We start from the raw sequence: 22412 nt of genomic DNA on the forward strand, positions 1-22412 counted from the left end.
AAACACTCATTAACACATCGTTTTACATCAAGACAGATTTTTCCTAAGTTCACTGATACAGTTAGTAAATGCTGGGTGCCTCTTACGCATTTTAGAAAACTGACTTCCCTTTTGCACAGGAAATTCATCAATAACTTAGCTCTAAACCCAACAGAAGGAGGAGAGCACTTAAGGACAGACATACCATTTTGATTGTTGACATTAACATCTGGATGCACTGACAGACAAATGTTACAATATTTGCACTCAAATATTTGAGCATTTATGTATCTTTACCAAACAATAACATAACTGCACAGTAAATATTAAAGATCCCATGAGTATCTTTCCAGGTAGCTCTAGTAAAATTGTAAAGTCACATTCCCACTGCTGGTCACTTTTCACATGCATACTAAAACATATAACTGTAATCATTAGGACCACAAACTAAGTGAAGCAAGACAGCTTGGGAGAATTAATTTTTTTCTCTGCTATTATTATGAAAGACATGATGAATACAAAAAACTCAAATACCCTCTTTAATTACATTAATGTTAAAGGAAAATCATACAGTAATGGTATTAGGTATTTCATATGGCAAATTAGAAATATGAACCTGGTTTTCTCTCATTTTTTGATACTGAATTCCTTGCTTTTCCTTTAATGATAAAACACTGATAAGTAAAGTGTTTTGAGGAGCTTTTACTTATTTTATAATAATGGTGAAGCAAAATAATGTGATCCATCTGCCACAAATATTGCCAAAATAAGTTTACTTCTACATCCCAAAAGAAACAGGCAAGTGTTCACACAAAGTGTACTGCCATTTTCAGATTGGGATTGCAAGCTAAAGTTTACCCATTTCAGTATATTTGTTAAGATACATTTCATCAGGGTATACTTCGGATTTTAATGGCCTATAACCAGGTGATTTTCCTTTAAAGGAGACACTACGAATGCTGAATGTTACAATGGCATTCCTTCAATGGTGACAATAGGCAAGTGGAAAGATTCTAAACAATTTTTCCTGAGCTTGTGATATATGAATTTAATAATACTCAAACTTGACATTACTATAAAAGAGATTATGACTGAAGAATCTTACAAAATTTTTGATATCATTGGAAGTGAATATTCAAAATGGTAAATTAAAAATATGGATTTTTTTTATAAAACGTCTGGTAAAACTAGTCTCATTTTCTGAATTTGTATGCTAATTCTCATAAGTTGATATAGCAAAATTTCACTACAAGCCATCATGATATGAGGATCCTGGTATATATCTTTATGCATTATAATACAAAAGACACCCATAACAATGAACGAACTGTAAAGGACAGAGGAAAAATAAAGCACAAGATTTAATTGGACACTAAGCTGCCCTGTGTCACCAGCACAAGTGCACTCACTAAAATCATCATATATTTTCATTATCTTTAATTATGCATTATAATACATAAAATACACTCATACAGCATATCTTGACATTATAACAAACATAACAGCTAAATTACATGAAAAACAAAAATGAATGAAAATTGCTGAGCAAGTGACAATGGCAGCTTCAGTGTCGGTTAGTAACAGAATTATTGTTTTGTTGTGGATATATGGCAACACCTAATGGGTGCTGGCGGTGTCCATATGAAGTTCATTACTTACCTAAATTATGGTATAAACAAAAGTAAAAATTAATAAATAGATAAATCAATACAAGGGTGATGTGAGATAGTGCACTGGTCATCGTTCTGTACGAGATCCCTAAACTCGAGAATGGGCAGAAAACAAGACTATCTAGGTTCCCAAGGCTAATTTCTGATGAAGGAAGTACTGGCCAACCATGTTAGCTATTCAAATGATTATAATTTCCTGATGATTTTTGTGGTAAACTACAATGATCTTTACAGTGACTTGGATCAATCATCATGGCCAAAGGATTAAGTATGGTCAGAAATCAGAAAAGGGTCCAGGGTCAAACAAAGTGAAAGCCACAATGGATAATATGAATTGTGTGTACTAACTTCATATATCAGATTACCTAATTTCCATATTCTTAACATGATACATTACACTGATATTTCATTTCACATTTTATGCTCTTAAATAGAAAGTTACAGCATAATGAATTATTATAATATTTTAGTAACTGACAGTGAAGTATGTAACAATAACTGAGGCAAGTAAAACAACGACCACAAATCCTCGGGTGTCTAATGCAATGGTACTTGCAGGTTAAGGGTTGTGTATCTTCACTATGTGTTTTCTCAGATTTTTTTTCTGGCAATAAGATATGTCTGGAAGATGAGCCATCTACATATATATATTTCATTATCATTATTATTATACTTGATCGCCATTTCCTGCGCCAGCGAGGTAGTGCCAGGAAACAGACGAAGAATGGCCCATCCACTCATATACACATACACGCCCATATACATATATATACATATCAACATATATACACATGTACATATTCATACTTGAGTGCCTCGATCCATTCCTGGCGCCACTCCGCCCCAAAGGATACAGCATTGCCAACCCCTACGTAAGTGAGGTAGCGCCAGGAAAACAAAGAAAGGCCACATCTGGTCACATTCTTTAGCTGTTGTGTGATATTCATATGCCTACCTACCTTTCTGCTCAGGGAACTCCAAAAGGCTCCTTGTAGTGCTCAGGAAGCTAGCAACATTCAGTAAGTGGGACCACAGGTCATAAAGTGCAGTTATGCTGCGAGTGTGGGGCAAATAAGCAGAAAGTGTTCTGTACCTTCACTGTGGTAATAACATCTCAGGCATAAAGGGTCTTTTGATATGCTGAATTGATGTTTGTAATGTTGAAGGGATGGATGATGTCCAGAACATGAACAAGAAAGAGAAACTCATATATGTTTAGGAAGTGTGGTTTCTGATTGATGTATGCCAGATAGGTTGGTGTCCAAGACTGAGTGGGGAGGATGGATGGTTTGTGCTTGCTGGGTATATGTTTGTGTATATGTGTATATATGTTTTGTTGGGGGTGGGTGGACCTGAAGTGTAAGGCAAGGGTAAGCTTTTATTCTTTACTAAAGGTTTGGTGATTAGCCTTGGAGTGATTTGCAAGGGGAAGGATCTAGTTTCATTATAAAGAGCTGAGTGCTGAGCATATTAAGGTGGCTGTATTGAGAGGATTTTGTTTAGTTATGTAGGTACTGAGTGTTTGTCACTACAAGACAGTAACTATTATGAACGGTCTGTTTTTTTGGTTTGCAGCTCAGTTAAGTTTGCTTTTGACAGGATAGATGATCAAGCAGGTAAGGCATAGTTTAGAGGGGAAGAGATGAATTGCTTGTACAGGATGCTATGAACAACAATAATGCTGAAACCTTTTGCTGTCACTTTTGTTTCAAATACGGGGTTTACATACCTTTATAAAGTGTAACCTGGACACAGAGCATCTTGGCATGCTAGGGTGTGGGAGATGAAACGCATAATACTGCTTATAATTGAAACATTAGTGTTCATAAAATGTTTCAATTAAGCATTTTGGCACTAAATTGGCACTGTAACTAAAGTCAATACTGTCTGAGGGATGCCTTCAAAATTAGAATGCATGTAAAGAAAGAAATAAAATAATCTACACCAGAAATGTACCTACTGATAAACCATAAGCAAGGTACTGAAACATAACATTATGGGATACTGTATCCTGTATAGTCACTTGAGATTCCAGATCCTTAAGGCTACATACTGTATTTATTTGTATGATTTGTCTTCTCGCCTAGTTTTGAAGTGTACATAAAAATATACAGAACAGGTGTCTTACTCTAGACTGAAACTATATACAAAGGAATATGGAGTTGGGTAAATGGCTCAGGTTGGTGATATACAATGTTGCCAAATGCATGACTATAGGAGTGACTGATTCTCATCTGGCAACATGCATGATATGGCATGAGTATGACATCAACTCTGAACAATCCTTAGTTAACTCAGACAGGAGTCCACAGCTACAAACAAATGCTACTTACCAGGTTTCCATGTTCTGAACCTCAAGTAGGTTCACTCATGATTAGTGGAGATTTAATTACCATGGCTAAAACTAGATTAAATACCTTAAAATCATACTTTTTATAAGACTATATGAGTGGCTGTCTACAGGTAAGAATTGAGTGCCTTTTTTATCAAACACCTGTAATGCATTACTCACAACTTATCTCTCGTACTGGAAATAATAAATCCTGCAAAGAGGTTCAAGAGGTAAGCAGCCATGATAACTGTTCCATACTATGGGCCTCAGACTAAGTTTGTACACCTGAAATGTTAAACGAAAACACACTCAAAGGACTCTCGACTGTATCACAGGTTTTAAAAGGAGTGGGTGTAGATGGTGCTTACTCTCATTCATGCACAGCAGGTTGACCCACTTGAACACCCGTACACATGTCCAATATGGAGTACATCACCTTAGACTCACTATATTCATCAGTATGTTTGTGGAACCTGCACAGAATATATTAGTGAACTTTTGATAACATACACCATGATTCTGTTGATAATATTTACTTACTGAATGTACTTTAAATTGTTTGAAAACGTTTCCATATCCGGAAGTGGTGGATGCACTTTTTAATGGGCACTATCAGTTCTCAAAATGATAACTCCTAAGAAGTTTATAACATTTGAAAAATGCCTAAAAAATTTCACTTTGTGGTGTGTCTAGCCCATGCCATACGTTGCAGCTGAGCCAAGGTCTCCTGCCTAGAGACTCGCTCACTGGCAGTACGTGTGATGGGTCCATTCAAGTTACGAGGCGTGCCAAGGGGTATAGGCCCATATGGACCAAGAGGAACTGCATCTTCTGGCACTTGGGCCAAGCGATGAGTTTCCTGGGAATAGAGCTGTGCTACAGCCTGTGTAACACTCTCTCCTGATGACTGACCACTGCTGTCTCGCTTGGGATCACTCTCACTGCTGAGGGAAGGTGTACTGCTGCACTCATCATAACGCTGAGCTGCCCGAGGTCGAGGTACTCCATGTAGCCTTGGGTTCGTAGGAGGTTCCTGTTGGGGCACAGCCAGGGTTACTTCCCCAGCACTGCTTCCCTCACTTCTCCATACAGGTAAAGGGTGTATTAGTGGCCCTGTCATTGTTGCACGGGGTGAGGGTTCACGAGAATGAGGAACCGAGCTGGATTCTTGGAGTCCAATAGGTAGCTGAAGACCCCCTATGAGGGAGGTTGCAGAGTTGGTCGGGGATGAGGGTGATGGGAAAAGGAAGGAACGATGAGCTAAACTTGGTGAAGGTGTGGGTGGGGGTTCAGGGGACCGGTACAGGAGGGATGCCGGACCTCCAAGATCCAACGCTGCCGCCAACTGGCTACTGTGGCCAGGACTGGCATTGGTCACCAAGAGCTGGCCAGAGAGAGAGCATGAGTTGGCCACTCGCTGCAGCAGCCACTACACACCATGCTTCTGCAAACAAAAAACACTACTGAGCCATGCATACCTCAACACCAAGTCACTTAGCCACAGTGGACCTCTGGGTTCAGTATCCGTGGTGGAGGTCAGTTGTTAGGCTCTAATGCAGCGGTTAGTCACATCAAACAGTATAAAATTTTAACATACAGGACTGGGTACAATACAAAAGAGCAACCAAACTGTAAATGCATATGGCATCATGCAATCTATGTAGAGACTATATAATATTCTATGGGGACAACAAAATACAGAACCTTACTTCTTTTAGCTTGAGATACCATAAATTACATCTACAACAGAATAATTTAGTTTAAAATCTTAGAAGACTGCTAAGAATCAGTTTGAATTTCTTTGTTCTGATGAAATTAAAAACCTGTACCTAACCAAATATAATCTATTCACAGAATTCAAGCATGACAAACAGGTTATCTAGATTTCCGTGCTGATTACTTTTTGTACTGTTTCAAGGTAATTCTAATTCAATTCTGAAGGTAATTATACTAGTTTTTCTGAAAATCAAACAGAATAATGTTTCTATTTCTTCATTTACGAAGGAACTATTCAATTTCTAACTGGCTCAAGTGTGTGCATCCTGGACTGATCATCAGCTATGGCCTACTATAACTGACAGAAATAATCTGTGAAAGACATTTTCACTATAATCAAATATCAGCACACCATTTCAGGTTTGTTAAGATTGTCTGAAAACTAATGGCGTCCTTTTATAATTACAAGTTGAGACTGCAAGTCAAAAGCTTGAACATATATGAAAAAAAAATATGAAAAAAAAAAAATGTTTATAAAACAAAAATTTTGCAAGTGTCAGGGTGTCGATATAAACAGAGTTACTAATAACTCGCACTAAAATCATCTTGCCTTGCATACATTAATGAAGCGACAAAACTTTAAGTGATACAAAAAGTCATGGACAAAGACATATTAAATGAAAATTATATACAGCTATTTTTGACAAATCAGAGTGTGAATGACTAGTTTGGTTGTCTGAGCTGGAAAGAGAGACAGATTTGCTAGAGAGCATTCAACAAGCAACAAAGAGTGTAACTATCGATGTATCACTGCTCCATTCTTAGTTTAATGGGGTGTCATATGAATCTATAGAGTAGGAGCTTAGAAATAAGGCCTCAAAGCCGAACCCTGTCAAAAGCTTTTGATAATGCCAAAACTGCCTTCAAGTACAAGATGATAGAATAAATATCTCTATCTATTTGGCTCTTAACATCCTAGTATGCATCACCAGCTTAGCCATCCCATATGAGGAGAAAAGTTCCCTAAAGAAGTCTAACCATGGGCAAGAAAATCTGTACCTGAGCAGGAGTGGTAAGTTACAGAATTAGGGGTATTAGCCACCGTTCTGGATAGAAAGGAAGACATGCGACAAAACATGATTACAACTGATTCCACAATGTGGAGGAGTTCTTAGAAGAAAGGGTAAGTAAACAGGAAATAAGAAATTAGAAGGTGAGGAAAATCTACTGTAATCAAGTTGTGCCAATTAAAGAACGAGTAAATGCAGAGAGCATTAAAGGAAAACGAAATAATTGAGAAGCAATGTTAACATCTATGACTGATGAAAAACTTTTTTTTATGCAAAAATAGGAAAATTCCAGAAGCAAGCACAAATACCATATGAAAAAATCTCAGTAACTCTCTCTCCACTAATGAATAACTTAGATACTTCCATTCATACACAGAAGGAAAAGCATTCAACTATTGCTGATCACACATGATAAATGGCTTGGTTCAACAGCTTTGTTGAACTTGTTTGCATAATGCCATTCAAACTTGTTTGCATAATGCCATTCCCCTAAACTTCAAACGTAAGTGTACATTAACTCATCAAAACGACACAGCAAACTTTCATGTGAGGATAAGATCTGCAAGAAACACTAAACATTCAAGTAAGGTCTAAATACTAGTACAACAATAAATATCCAAAATGCTTGTTTGTAACTTGGAGTATGCCAGATATCTTTTTAAATTTTGAGGGCATGTGAAGAACTAAATTCTAAAATTCTAACTCCATGCACTGAATAGGTTAACCTAGGGTGTCATACCAGTGTGACAGCATACTATTTTTTCTCATAATAGATAAAAATACACATAACAAGAACAGAAAAAAATTATGCTTAGGATTGTTTTTTTTTATTAATATACTTGATCACTGTTTCCCACTTCAGCGAGGTAAACAAATTCTTTGCAAATCCTTGAAACGTTTACACACTTCTGAAATTTCTGGAATTCTAATGCCTAGATTTCTGATGTTGTACCAATCCTTAAAGCTCCATTTGAATTTGCATTTCACTAAACAGATGCTACATGCCTGACTCAATCTAGATTAAGAAAAAAAGTCTGTAACATACACCCACTGGAAATATATTTGAATTTAACCAAGAAACCTTAAAATGACTAATGGTTTAACTTCAGTGTGATAAACCATTAAGAAAATAAATGGAATAACTGGAAAATGCAATTTCTGAATAAAGGAGCAACTCATGCAGAGAGGACAATAAAATATATTTGGAATGGCTATAGTAAATTACTGGTTCATAAGCAAACTATTCCAAACATTTAGAAATAATGGAGCCTGACCAACAAAACTGACATCCTTACTGAATAAATATACCAAACAAATGCATAACAATGCAAGATGGGAAAACAACAGTCATACTGGGAACATGTGAAAGAGACGAACATTCTTGATTATCATCAAAGGTCCAGAATGAGATTTAACCATAAAAATGGAATGTCAGCTACAATTAAAGTTAGCAGGGGTCCCATTGTCAGTCTCAGATTAGCCATGGCTAGTAGAAATCATTTGCTTACTAAATATATTTTTTGATTTCTAAGTCTTTCACAGGTTTTTGTTGTTAAAGACCATAACAGTCCTAAATGATTAAAAACCCTCAAAGAAACTTTCCCTACTCTTTACATTTCAAAAGCATATCAAAACAGGTATATTCAACACTCGCACATGGACGTCTCAAAATGCATTCTCAAGAATACTTACAATGGCACACATTGGAAGCAATATATGTCGAATCTTTGAAATTTCTTTAATAATCCATTCATGGGTCTATAAGATCACTATATGTTTTCAAGTGCATGTTAACCTTTCATGGAGAATGAACTATACAACACTAAGGTAGAAAGGAATACAATTTTTTTCATAAATACTTATGAAGGCGATCAAATAAATAACTTTTTTAAATTGTGGTGTTGTGCCAGATAAGATTTACTATTTGTTGCATATAACATAATAAAGCAATCAATTATGAACAATGAATGTAAAAACTTAGTAACACCGAAAAAAACCAAATTGATAATCACCACAAGCATTTATGGACAGGCAGTAGTTCACACCTCATAAGTCTCAAAATTGGTGATAATAATATAAGATTTACTATTTGGTGTATTTCATATTGCAGAAAATTCATTTTAGAACAAAAGAAATAAAAGTAATACCAAAAACAGTGTCTTATACTGATAATATAAACATTTACATACTGGCAGTATTAAGCATCTCATAAAACTCACTGTAATGGTGATACCAATGGCATACTTTTACTTTCTGGAACATATAATATCATAGAACAATTACGTAAAAAAAAAGTAAAAAATTTATAATTACTGTATTGTAAATATCAACGTGCTAGTGGTATTGCGCATTTATTTCATTAAACTTGTTGTAATGGTGACAACAGTACAATCTGGTGTGTATAATTTCATACTGCAATCATTTTGAATAAAAGCAGGTAAAAAATGTAAGACCAAAAACTGCATCACAAATCAGTTACTGTTACCAGTTACATGTTGCTGACTGCTAGTTACATGTACCTCATTCATCATGGGAATCAAAGAGGGTCTGTTCCTTCATGCTCAGAAGATTTAACTGTATAAATCACACTAAATAAAACAATTCAGTAGTGGTCATTACTGCGTCTTTGTAAAATGAATCATACTGACTTGCTAAAGATTCTGTCTTACTGATTATGAAGGATTTAAGCTACTGAACTACTGTAGTTATGGAAATAAATACTTGGAAACCATCATAACTTGACAAAGAAGATTTCATGCACATGAACCATTCTTCTACAGTAAAGATTGTTATTTTTGCCAACTAAAATGTTCTAAGTCTAATAATCATCTAGATAAAGGGTAGGAAGAATTTCTAACAATATATCTAGTTAATCTCATGAACTAACCAGCTCTTGTTGACCGTTTAATGCCACTGACCATGACAGTCACTTTCCTCACTGGAAGGCTCTATGATGTCAAACTGAATCTGTGTATGTCCCCAGCACACACCTCTTGGACAAAAGTTATTTAATAAAACATTCAAATACTTACTAATAATGACTGTTTACTTGACCCTACACCTAGAGAGATGACTGCACCCCAAATTTCTCCTATAAAAAAATGGATGAGATAATGTTGAGATGTAAATTTGGGATGCAGAGTATCATTTATTACCTCCCAGATTCATGGATCCCAGCCTTTCTAAGTTCTGTACAATGTACTGAGGATCCTAATCACAAGCTATTTTATTCAGAGTATCAAAGAATGGTTAATGTCATCTCATCAAAAATTTAAAGATAATAATCTACTTCATGCTTTAATTTTTATTTTTTTTCTAGGATATGTTTTGATAAATAAATTGGGAGGGTACGCTTCTTTCAACAGTGAAGAATACAATTTCACCAACTTCAATAAATGGCAGAATCATATGCAATCCAAGCAAGCAAACTGATAATATTTTTGTCCATCAGTATTTCTTTTTAAACTATTTTCCTAGATTTCCCCTTCACAAATGTGCTTTGCAAGGGGAATTTTCTTATACTCTGTGGGCAAATTGGATGTGGAACCACACTTTTTTTTTTAAGCAGTCAAGTAGGGAATCATATTTCCTTTCAATTCCTTGTTCAGCTCTTGCCAAAATTACTGTTACTCTATATTAATAATGTCTAAGTTGCCAGACTGGTAATACCTACTTGCAAATCTTATATCTCATTCAAGACATTAAATCTGCATGATGACTGATTCATTTTCCCATTGTACTGTACTAATCACCAATCAACCTGTTCCTCTCTTCCAAATTCTGATGACTGGACATACTGGGAATGTGGTGGTGGGTGCCAGGTGGTACAGCTGCAGCTTTAGGCAAGTACAATTAGCTAGGTGGCTTAGTGAATATAGTACCTACAGACAGACCTTTAATGTTTTATATCTTTTGGATGGATAAGGTATGCAAGAGCTGTGTGCCATGTGCAAAATAGGACCCAGTTTGACAAATGAGCTAGCACGACAAACAGATAAATAATTTGCTAAAGAAACTTTTTATCCACACCCATTTTAATTAGATGAACTAAGTGAATATGTAAATAACCAAGCAAGACTATGAAACTCAATGATAATGTCTAAGGAACAAATGAACGAGTAAATACATTAAAAACAATTAAAATAAAAAGCTCAGCTGTTTTTAGTGCCAATCAGCAAACTTAAAAACACATAAAAAATGCAACAAGCTAACACACAATACACATATATCTGCTCACTTAATGTAAACAAATAAAGAGAATCAATATTTCCAATCCTTAATTCATCAAATGAACTTTTACGTAAAAACAATTCTGAAATATATTTCCCTTAAGAGTGATATTCATACACCAGTTGAGCAATTACTTATGTTAGAAGTAAATACCTTACTACAAATGAGTAACTGAAATCTGTTAACATTTATCACCATATTGGCTAAAAAATTTCAAATGGTCCTTACCTGTGATTTTATCTCTGGTGGAGTTGGAAGTAACTGTGTTGATCCCGAGATGCCTCCACTCCCAGCTAGCTTCAATTCTAGATCACGAACTTGAAGAACTAAGGCCTGAATGTGCTCAAGCAATTCCTTATTGTGAACCAAGAGCTGATGAGTGCGAGCCTGAGATGAAGGAATCATGGTTAATACAGTCTCCACAAAGTAATCCCGAGGAATGATCTTAAATTTGTTGAGACAACTATCAGAATTCAAAATGCTAAAATTCAGCAGTGCAATACCATAATGATGATGGGCATACCTATATCCTCCACTCTTTACCATGAGAACACCACAAAATGAGCAACATAAAGTTTACTTCCCCAAAACTGGTAGTACTGTTTAAATAACATAATCATATTTCTTGTGAGCAGCTATTTCATATAATGTGGTTTTCATTAGTTCCAGTATGGATTACCGCAAACATATATAGAAGCTCTTCTTCTTTATAAGCTCTTCAGATACAAACGTTCAATGTGATGTTGCTTCCCTCTCTATTCTATATGTATTAATTAAGAAACTCCTCTTGAAAGCAGGCCCCAACACATGATTGGCAGCTGCTTCCCCAAGTTTCTGTGTGGAGGTCAATCATAAGAGGAATTCTTTCCTTCCTCTAAAAATGAAGCCAAAGAATTCTCTTCCATGTTTTCCTTCCTTAAACATTTCAACTCTTAACAGTCAGGTCTACAAAACCAAAGGAACACCAGTCTGATCTTACTTATGTTCCTTTCCTCACACTCATTATCTTATCTTTCAAGCAAGGTGGTTATAAGTGAGTTATGCTTTCTACCATGGCTTAGAAAAATAACAGTTTCATTTTCCACAGATGTATTCAATCCATGCCTTCCTATCTTGTACAAATATAAGAACCATTGTGAGGAACTCTTGTGGCAGTATATTTCATAGCTAATGCCATACATAAATGAAGAACACTATGTAAAAAACAATGCAGATGTACCTGAGCTTCCAATCGAGCAGCTGTTTCTGCTGCCAACTGGTCTCGTAAAAGGTGGACCTGAGATACTGCTGCCTGAGTCTGCTGTTGCTGCTGCTCAAGCTGTTCTCGAAGCAATTGTAATTCATGATGGACAGAAAGAGGTGTGCCTGCCATAGGAAGTGTGTCGCCAGATGGCAAAGGCTCACTGAGTGGAGAGGTGTAAGTCTCACCGGCACCCTGTAAAAACAATTAGGTTATTATAATAATGTAACTACTGCCTCAAAATTTATGTTGAAGTACTGCAAGTTCGAATTACGAAAACAGTTACACAATTTTCATTGCCTATTATTTTAATCTTTGTTCCCACTTATCTGGGAGGGATGAAATGTATACAGCTTGTTAGCTTAAACCAGCTTAAACAAGTGTAACATGCATCAAGTCTGCTTAAGTGAATAGAGTTTTGAAGAATATTTCAGCATTTGAAATTCAAGGTAGATATAAAACTGTATGCCTGTCACAGGAAGTGTTACCTGCACTACATGTTGATTAATGAAGGGACACCATCACAACCATTCATACCTCCATCCACGATATGCTCAGCACTCAGTTCTTTGCAAAAACACAACACGCTTCTCACCTAAACCACTCCATAAGCAACCAGCAAACCCCAAGTAGGAATAAAATACTAACCCATGCCTCACACTTTGGAAGTCTCTACTCAGAGATCTCTACCCTCCCAAAACATACACATCAAATTAAACCTATAAGCATAATGCAACTGCCCTTATAACTCAGTTTTTATGCCAGACAAACACCCATCTGAAACTACACTTCCTAAACATGTAAGAAATTACCCTTTTCCATCTATGTTTTGGGTACCACCCATTGCTCTAACATTACAGACACTTGTAATGCATCATAAGAGCAATCATACACAGTAAAAGACACTCAACACTTACTCCTTAATTACCCTGTGCTCATTATATATAAAGACATGTACATGTCACACATTATCCTGACATTATCCTAAGCACTGCAGGGGCCCCAAAGCAGGGACTTAATCTTTACATTGGTCATCTGGTATTCTCACCCGAAAACTTTCAAAAATAAGTCATTCTTCACCTGAAAACTTCCGACACTAAGCGATTCCATTTCTTTCAAAGTCCAACTCTATTCTATTTAACTTCAATCATACTGATGTTCTCTTTACCAACCTACTATTGTATCTATTGTGTTACAAGGCCATACCATTCTTAAGAGCTTTCATACAAGTACCTTTCCAGTTATTTCCTCTCACAACCTACTCTAATAAAGCCCTGGATCAATATCTACAACATGTACCACAAGCAGCCAGGATGTGATGGTTATGTAGGTCTGCAGGTTGTATCTTCTAACAGCCTAATGCAACTTAGGTGTAACACAGCATGAGACCAAGCTTTATAAAGGTAGATGGCATCAGATATTAATATACAGTGCATGTGCAGTAAGGTCTCATATATGTATGAGACCAAGTTCTTAAGGGTAGAGCCTTAGATATTAACATAATGTATATGTGCAGTAGGTCTCATACATTTCTCTTTTATTTCTATCCCAAAATGAAACCTTTGTTGGCCCTTCCTTGTAGCTTCCACTTACCTCAGTTTCTAACCTAACTTGGTTATTTTTCCTGGATGTGCTATATACATCAAGCAATCCTATTGCACTTCTCTGTAACCAGTTTATTCTTTTGTCACTGGATTTTTAATTAAAAGTAATCGATCGGTGACATAATTTCATAAGCCTTCGCAAAGTTTGCAAAGAGAAAATGGGGATACAAAGAGTTCTTACGTTCTCAAAGAAAATGGGGATGCTAAGAATTCTTTTATTCTTACACATAGCTAACCACTTCTATCATGTCTTAATGATATCCTTCATATAACAGTGAAGTAAAAACTGAACTAAACGAGCAAGGTTTGCAAAACAGGCCTAGACATGAAGGCCCATTGAGCCTTCGTTAAGCCAGTGTTATACATCCAAACTATCCATCATTAAGAACTTCGTAGGTATAGATATTAGAAAAAAACATGCAAAAAAAAAAAGAGGATACCTATGATGTAAATACAAAATTTTTTATAACGTATTATTCCTGAGTTATCATAGGAACAAACATGAGTCCACAGACATGCAGGGGTGACAACGAGATGTCCTGAGGGAACATAACACAAAGGTATACAGAAGCTAACATGTTAAACTTTCTTGGAACCACCTCAGATAAATCTCTATGAAACAACATATAACACGAAGGTATCAAGAAACTGCTCATCAACTTAAGTAAATAACATAAACACATGACAGGTCATAACAGTAATGCTTACAAGAACTCTAACACTATGCTGATGGGCACTTTGGGATGCGTAGCCAACAACCTTGTACTATATCGGGAAAGTCTTAAACTTAATAAATCGAGAATGACTGGAGTAAAAAAAAAAAAAAAAAAACTCGTAGAGGTGGAAGACAACAGTATTCTCTGACAGGAAACCAAAATGAATTTCAATATACAGTAGGTCATGGGATAATAACTATTAACTAAAAAAAAATGTTTAATGTATGCCATGACTTTATACTCTAATAAATCTATTACATCTAAGGAAGAAATTCAAGCTCTCATTTTCGTAAGAAACACAAGAAAGGAAAATAATAATAATAATAATAATAATAATAATAATAATAATAATAATGTTGACAATGATGATGATGATAATAATAATAATAATAATAATAATAATAATAATAATAATAATAATAATAATGTCATCCCAGGCACCAAAAGTGGACTTGAAACATAACTTTATATTCTTGAGTACACCAATGATTACCACACAGTACTATCACTGCAGAAACATCCCTGTACAAAATTTCATAATCTAATTTCACAGCTGGTTAAAATTCAAAACGGATAAAGTTTCTTGATTCTGCCAGTGAATACAAGAATTCTTCTTACCTTGGAAAGAATATCCGAACCAGCAGGTGGAGCAAGTGGCTCCAATTTGTTGGGCCGCTGCAAAAGGTGTTCTACAGAGTCCTCATTGACTGAGTCTGAAGGTGTAAGGGTTACTAGGTCCTCCTGGGTGCTCTCTGGATCTAAGAGATCTGTGTTTGAAGGAAAATAAGGATTAATTTTGAGTCCATGCTGCCTCCTAGCTTAAGCTGGTTTACTAAACAAACGTTAATAACTTTCCTTATGATTTCTATATATTCTTTTTTCTTTCTTATTACCGTATATACTTATGTATAGTTTGAGTTATTAAGACCAGATTTTAGGCAGAAAATTATGGGGTCGACTTATACATTGGTAATAGTTTCGTTAAGTTGAAATCCGTGCATGATGGGAAGGGCTCGGAGTAACTTTTAGCTTAACATGAAACATATTTACCAGGAACAGCCACAAACAATTAAGGTTAGACCTACCCTTGAGGTAGACTTGTAAACGAGTATATAAAGTCCTTTCCTCATGATTCTTGTCATTTCCATGGCTATGCAAACATATATAGTTGATTGGTCAAGTTTCCTTTGGAATACTATGCGATTTTCTCTTCTCTTTTCCTCAATAACATCCAGGATTAGCCTGTGTTTCAATAATCTAAAATACTCACAATCACGAAGCCACACGATTTATTCGATTTAGTGGCGTGATCACACTGCTCATTGTTCTCCGATCCTTAATGAGCTTAGAAAGAATTCCCTTTACAGCTTACTAATAACGATATTAAACCATTCCACACCAGCTAAAACAGCTCCTGCTTTCATATGAACCAAATTCAACGCTTCTGATCACTGAGAGCACCGAAACCCTCAACCAGTGATACGAAACAGCGACTAAGCTTCCAACCGAGAAAAACACTCATAAGGGTTCAAGGGAGGTGACACAAGGGCTCCTAGTGGTAGTTTCCCTGTTTCCAGACGCAGACTCATCTCCATGGCGATGTTGAGCTTTACTAAGTCGTACAGAGAAAACTTGAGACCTCCACGCGTAGTCACCACCGTGAGGTTGTGTAAGCAATAGCTGTAGGCTCGAAACGAGGTTGTGAGTCGCACCTATAGACTCGGAAACAATTCGAAAACTGGTCGAAGAGGTACATATTGGCACGCTCGTAACACAGACTAGGTACTGTTACCGCTGGCGTTAATGTCATACGTCACCCCTTTTTACTGTCTCACCTACGATGGTCAAGAAGGGTCAGCTAGGTTGTTTCACCTTCCATGTAAACTGTTATATTAATACTGCCACTTTTAACAACAAACCTGAGATACTGGGGCACATTCCAAAAGCTGTGAAAAGGTTCTATGATACATGAAAGACTATAAAATAGTTTTCACATTCTGCCGCCAACAATTAAAAAAAAAATGTTACTTCTCAGTTACCAATGCTACAACAGAATGTCGATGCAAGTATCAATAAAGTTATTACGTAAATTTACGAATGAATACCCACATAAACAAAACGTCACACGCATGAAGCTTAAAAAAACAGGTTAAAGAAAAAATTTAGCAGATTACGCTCGACGTGCATTTGAAAGCCCCGCTGATAATAAATCAAAAGTAAACTCCTCAAATAATAATGTATTCCCTTTTACATACGATAGGAACTATCAACACCAACACCACCACGTACGCTGCCATTTCAAGTGCTCTCGCGTAACAATACTACGGAAGCGCTGGTCAATGATTGTTGTTAACGTCTAAGTTAATTCGGGTAAATAGTGGATTCCTTAAGCAGACCCAGGAAGAGGGTATGGGAGGCAACTAAGGTGCATGTAACTTTCATCAAGAACTCAAGTCATTCCTCAGACACTCGTCATCTATAACCTAATCCACAGAGCAGAAGCAGTTGCGCAATTTTCAGTAACTTTTCAAAATGTCTGACTGAAAAACTGTTGCCATCCTACTGAAAAAACCCGGTCAGTAATGCAGTTTATGAACAGAGTTAATCTATTACTGTAGAAGTACATTAAAATATGCTGATTAAAAGTTCTACAATCAGAGACTAAATCAGTGATCACATATTGAGAATAAGTGCCATGTCCTTTTCCTAACTGCTGTTCAAGCCTGTTCAGCCTTACAGTGGTCGATATATTAGCCTAGTTCTATCAAGATCCACCCAGGCAGCAAGAATTGTCTGGAATACCTAAAGCGTCCCAAAATTTTCGACTGGTGACCTAGTGAAGTCCTCAGGGGGTCTTCTCCCCAACAGCCCGGGCTGGGCGCCACCCAAACTGTTGCTTTGGTTCGTTGTTGTTGGTGGTAACTTGCTGATGGCCTTAATCACCTTGACAAGGTGTTCAGCCTAAAGCCCAAACAACCAACCAATCGACTGTGAACCCCTATACCTTATTATCCCATTTGCTCTTGTGCACACAGACTAAAGTTTAGAAGAAGAAAAAAACTTGCCTTTCTTAAGCTTTTCTGTGGAAGCGTCTGAGCCGTGCTCACTGGCCTCGTCTTCAGGGGGTTCTGGGGAAGGCGGAGTGTCCTTCACGGAGATCTTGTGGCAAACCTCGAACGCCTGACCTACGGTTCTAACTACCCTCATCGCCTGACTCTGTGGGGAGAGAGAGAGAAGACAAGTTAGATTTAAACTTTCTGTTCCCCGTCCTCTGGGGTGTTGCGTTGGCGGACACCAAGTTTATCATTAAACTACCGAGGCTTGCCAGAACTAAACCTTTAAACATCACGGCACTTGGCCACTTGCTGCAGAGAACATACATTTTAAGATCTGGTCGTCTGGTTTCACGCCCCCGGTAGCATACACTTACCTGATGTCTAACTCACCTCTAGGTTGATGTACTGAGCACTAAACAAACCCCTAGACTGATAACGATCAAAGTAACTCACCTCTAGGTCGATGTCCTCGAGACTAGCCGCAGCGGCATTGTCTCCCTGCTGGCTACGGGTGCGTCCGTTCACCACCCCTCGATCCGTCAGGAAGGTAACGGCTTGTTGCACTGGCGATGACCTTTGCTTTTTGAAAGAACTGCTCCGAGAGGCAGGCTTAGTCGGCTTATTATGACCCGTAGCTTTGCTCCCGCTTGGTGGGAGAGACTTTCCTGACGGAGTGGCGGGCTGGGAAGGCCCACCCTTAGTTTGTTGCGTTGGCAGCTGGTTGACAGATGTCCTTGTCGTGCTTGAGGCTAAGGGATTGGTAGAAGACTTCGCAGGGGGCGTGGGAGGCTGCTGGGCGGCAGACATCTTGACTGGCGATGCAGGTGGCTGAATTACAACACCTTTTGACACTGGTGCGGTCACCTGAGATGAACCCGCCCTTGTCGAGGGTGTGAAGGGCTGAGTAGGCGCTGTCTTACTGGTGAGTGTTGACGGCTGGCTGCTGGGGCCCGGCCGTACCGGAGGTGTGGCGAGCTGGCTAGAAGCTGTGTGGGTGGGGCTAGTGGGTGGGGTTAATATGGGTGTTGCGGGCCCAGCCAAAATACCCGGTGCGGAGGTGGGACCAAGGAGACCTGGGTTGCCTAACATCGAAGTTACACCAGACACTGTTCCAGGAGAAGTGACGAACTGAGTGGAGGGCACCGTCAGGTTAGCTACTCCCGGCACACCACCCAGGGCACTGAAGCCACCCAAGCCCACGATGCCAGCTATACTGTGAGGGCGGCCAAGTGTATGTCTGGATGAGTGGTGGGGGTGGTGCAGCTGCGAGTGATGGTGAAGGGCCGAATGCAGGGGAAGAGCCACACCGTGATGTCTGTGGGAGAGCGTGGCCGCGTGTCCACCATTCCTGGACGGGGTGACCACCTCGGGCTCACGAAATGAGAGTTTCTTGCGCGGACGATCGTCTGGGACGCACATCGCGGCGTCTGACCCCCCGTGCTGCTTCAGCATGGCGGCAAGGGGCAGGCTGAGGGTGCGGCACGGGCTGGGGCGTCCTGTGGCCGCTGACAGGCATGGGCTTCACTGTCATGGGGCACGCGGAGGTCTGCCCACAACCCACCACCGCCAGAGAGCCGCCGTCACCATCACCCACCTCGTTTGGCCTGCGCTCCGCCACCCCCTCACCAGTCTGTACTGCCCCTCACCTCCCAAGCCTCAGATTACTCTTTTACGTCGAGTCTCGCAAATATCTCTCAACACTGATGACTGTTTGTGCAACACGTGAGTTTCTTACACTTTCTCAAACGTACCTTCATGTTTGATGTTAATTGGTAACCTTTTTAGAATTCATCTGACAGTTCAAGATATAAACAATATAATTTCTAACATTTCCTATTCAACATGTAAACATATTGCAGTGTATATATATATATATATATATATATATATATATATATATATATATATATATATATATATATATATATATTCCTATGAGTCCACGGGGGAAATGAAACACGATAAGTTCCCAAGTGCACTTTTGTGTAACAATCACATCATCAGGGGAGATACAAGCAAGAAATATAAGCCAGCTGATATAAAACGAAGAGACGTAGCTAAGACGCCATTTGGTAAACATGACGACCATGGTCGATAGTGAAACATGACACAGCCACTGTGCCGCGCCGGCAGACTCACCTCAAGAGGACGTGATATATGCTATTCTGGCTGAGACACGATCACATTCCGACAGATAGTGATGGAGGTGCGCGATTCTCAACATGTGAATAAAAGAAGTCATATGACTCACGAATTCAGTCTCTGTGCTGATGTGAGCGATCGAAGAGGAGGAACGGCGACAACCATGACGATACGATCCCTGAGAAGGGCGCTGTTACCCGCATCGTTAAGATGGCCTGGCCTTTTTATACCCAGGTCAGGTCAAAGACCTGGGTCGTACCAGTCAAGCTGAAGTGGCTGAAGTACTAATTTCACACGTGCCACTAACTAGCACGACACTATGGTGCCTTGACATGTTCTTTTTTTTTCTTTTTGCTCCAAAATCCCGAGCGTCCGTGTGCAGCAAAGCAAACTGCATGAGTAGAGAGGCTCCACCATGGGAGAAGGGATAGCAAGAGCGGCAAGACGATCATCGTGATAAGAGCCAACCTTCAGAGACGGGGGGGATGTGGCGTGTAGGGTATTGTACTCTCGAATAAAAAAAAAACAAACGAGTAATCTGAACCCAAAAGGAAGGGTCCATTGGAATTTCGTGTGGAGCAGATAAGCCACTACTGCCACAACCTCATCAGGAGGTTTCCCCTCTTGAAATTACGCGGTTCCGATTCAAAAATCCGATCCGGATTTTAAGCGTAAAGTCTGCACGAAAACTCTATTTGTTAGCTAGAACCTGACAGTAAGTGTCTTCAGGAAAAGTTTTGGTTGAAATATACTTATAACAAAATCAAAGATCCTTTGGACGAAACGGATTTCAAGAATGAAACTTTTCAATAAAATAAAAGATAAAATATAAAGATACTATAAATCTAATTCATCCCATCAGTTGCTATAAGAATTACATATAATAGACAGAGAACGTCATATTAAGAGAGATCAACCTGTGTGCCGAGCGGCCAGCGTTTCCGACTACCAAACTAAAGATCCTGTGTTCGAGTCCTTTGTGCTGTAGGGTATTATTTGATCTATGAAAGCGCCTTCTGTGGTACAATCTGATTTCTACATCAGTCTGAGATTACCAAGAGTGGTTGTAATGACTAAAAAAAAAAAAGAAAAGACCGTAGACCGTAATATGATCAGTCCTTGGTTATGTATTCCATAAATGGTGCCCGAAAACTAAGAAAATCACCACCAGGGTGTTGTGCTCCTGTCAACACTGCAACAAAGGCATTCAAGACGCCAACTGATCCTACGTTTCCAATAACATCCCCTGGCTCAAGCCTTCTTCAGCCCCCCCCCCCCCCCCCCTTCAATTCTTTTTGTTGCCCCCTTTAAACCTGCAGGAATTCTGCGCAGAAAGCTTATGTCTGATAAGTGTAACCTTTAGCTTCAAATCTTCAACTTGAAAAGCTTTACCTTTCAGGTGCTCACGAGAGACCTAAACAGCTCATACGATACAATTCCAGAGAGGCAAAAATATGAGAGATAATTCGAAGAATATGAAAATGTGATCAGGATCGTGATCACCATAGCGGTCAATTTCACAGAAGAATAATACAACTACCATGATAAATAAATACATATTCCCCATACCCACACTAAGAAAAAACAAATGCAACGCTGAAAAACTAAAATCATAATTCTGCCGGGATTACTGGTGCACCAGCTGAAGCCAGAGTGTGTGGGGAATGGTTGGCGGGGAACTGCCATCATCACACCCGCCCGCCCGCCGCCTGCCTTCTCCATCGGCTAGGCTACGCGAGACAAACGGAAACGCGATGGCGTCCACTCATCATAGCCTAACGCAACAAACACCTTGCCAGATACAAAGACGTCGACGATTTTCTGGTTACTGGAAGCTAAAGGATGAGGAGGAGGAGGAGGGGGATTTTTGAAGACAAAGGGGAAGGGAGGAAAGCCGTTTAAAAGACGGAGGAAAGGGACATATATATATATATATATATATATATATATATATATATATATATATATATATATATATATATATATATATTTAGTGTAGAACAGCTGGCTACCCTACCTCCATACCCGAACCAGAATAACACCTGGGTAAACATGGGATTTACTTAACGAATTGGTTACGCACAGTGCGATCGACATTTCTTCTATCATTTTTTTTTTCTTTTTAAGCTACGTTCGTCTACGTTAGATCTGGTTAGGGAAGAATTTGTCCATCACGATATCGGTCCTTTTAACCGACTGTTTCAAGGTTAAGAACAACGGAACAATATTCAAAATTTCATCTACCCATTTTCTATAACTGGAAAATATATATATATTTTTTTCATGAACATTGCATCAGTATCATATATATATATATATATATATATATATATATATATATATATATATATATATATATATATATATATATATATATAACAGGGTTTTAAAGACAAAATATACAGTATGAAATCACAAGAGGGATGTCTTTTAATGCAGGTCTGAAGAACACTTTACTGTACTGGGTAGGGTGTAGGTCAGAACAAACTGGCAAAGTGCAACAAGTGATGAATATACTTAACCTATCACTCGCGCATCACGTTAATGAACTATGGTACATGAAATTTTGCGAAATGTTAATGGCGCGAGCAAAACCCACCCTAACTTAACCCCGTGACCACGACGATGCAACCCTTTGAGTACGACTGATGCGACCC

The 22412-nt window shown here is 38.5% G+C and overlaps 1 protein-coding gene across 8 annotated transcripts in view; it reads right to left on the reverse strand.

Annotated features, from left to right (window-relative positions):
* Nucleotides 1-9: 9 nt before the first annotated feature.
* LOC139755378 (carboxyl-terminal PDZ ligand of neuronal nitric oxide synthase protein-like) overlaps nucleotides 10-22412 on the reverse strand; it is a 472165-nt gene continuing 449762 nt past the window's right edge. The window contains exons 2-7 of one of the 8 annotated variants that reach the window (XM_071673600.1): nucleotides 18067-19405; nucleotides 17623-17773; nucleotides 15176-15324; nucleotides 12217-12432; nucleotides 11226-11384; nucleotides 1340-5014 (exon numbers count right to left, since the gene is read on the reverse strand). In XM_071673600.1, the coding sequence (XP_071529701.1) occupies nucleotides 4655-5014; nucleotides 11226-11384; nucleotides 12217-12432; nucleotides 15176-15324; nucleotides 17623-17773; nucleotides 18067-19065 (2034 nt within the window). In that variant the 5' untranslated portion in view covers nucleotides 19066-19405 and the 3' untranslated portion in view covers nucleotides 1340-4654. Of the gene's footprint in view, nucleotides 5426-11225; nucleotides 11385-12216; nucleotides 12433-15175; nucleotides 15325-17622; nucleotides 17774-18066; nucleotides 19406-22412 lie in introns of those variants that run through there. The other 7 variants (XM_071673599.1, XM_071673603.1, XM_071673604.1 and 4 more) reach the window with 7 other exon arrangements.

The sequence above is a fragment of the Panulirus ornatus genome, chromosome 19 (genome assembly GCF_036320965.1).
Source record: "Panulirus ornatus isolate Po-2019 chromosome 19, ASM3632096v1, whole genome shotgun sequence".
Lineage (NCBI taxonomy): Eukaryota > Metazoa > Arthropoda > Malacostraca > Decapoda > Palinuridae > Panulirus > Panulirus ornatus.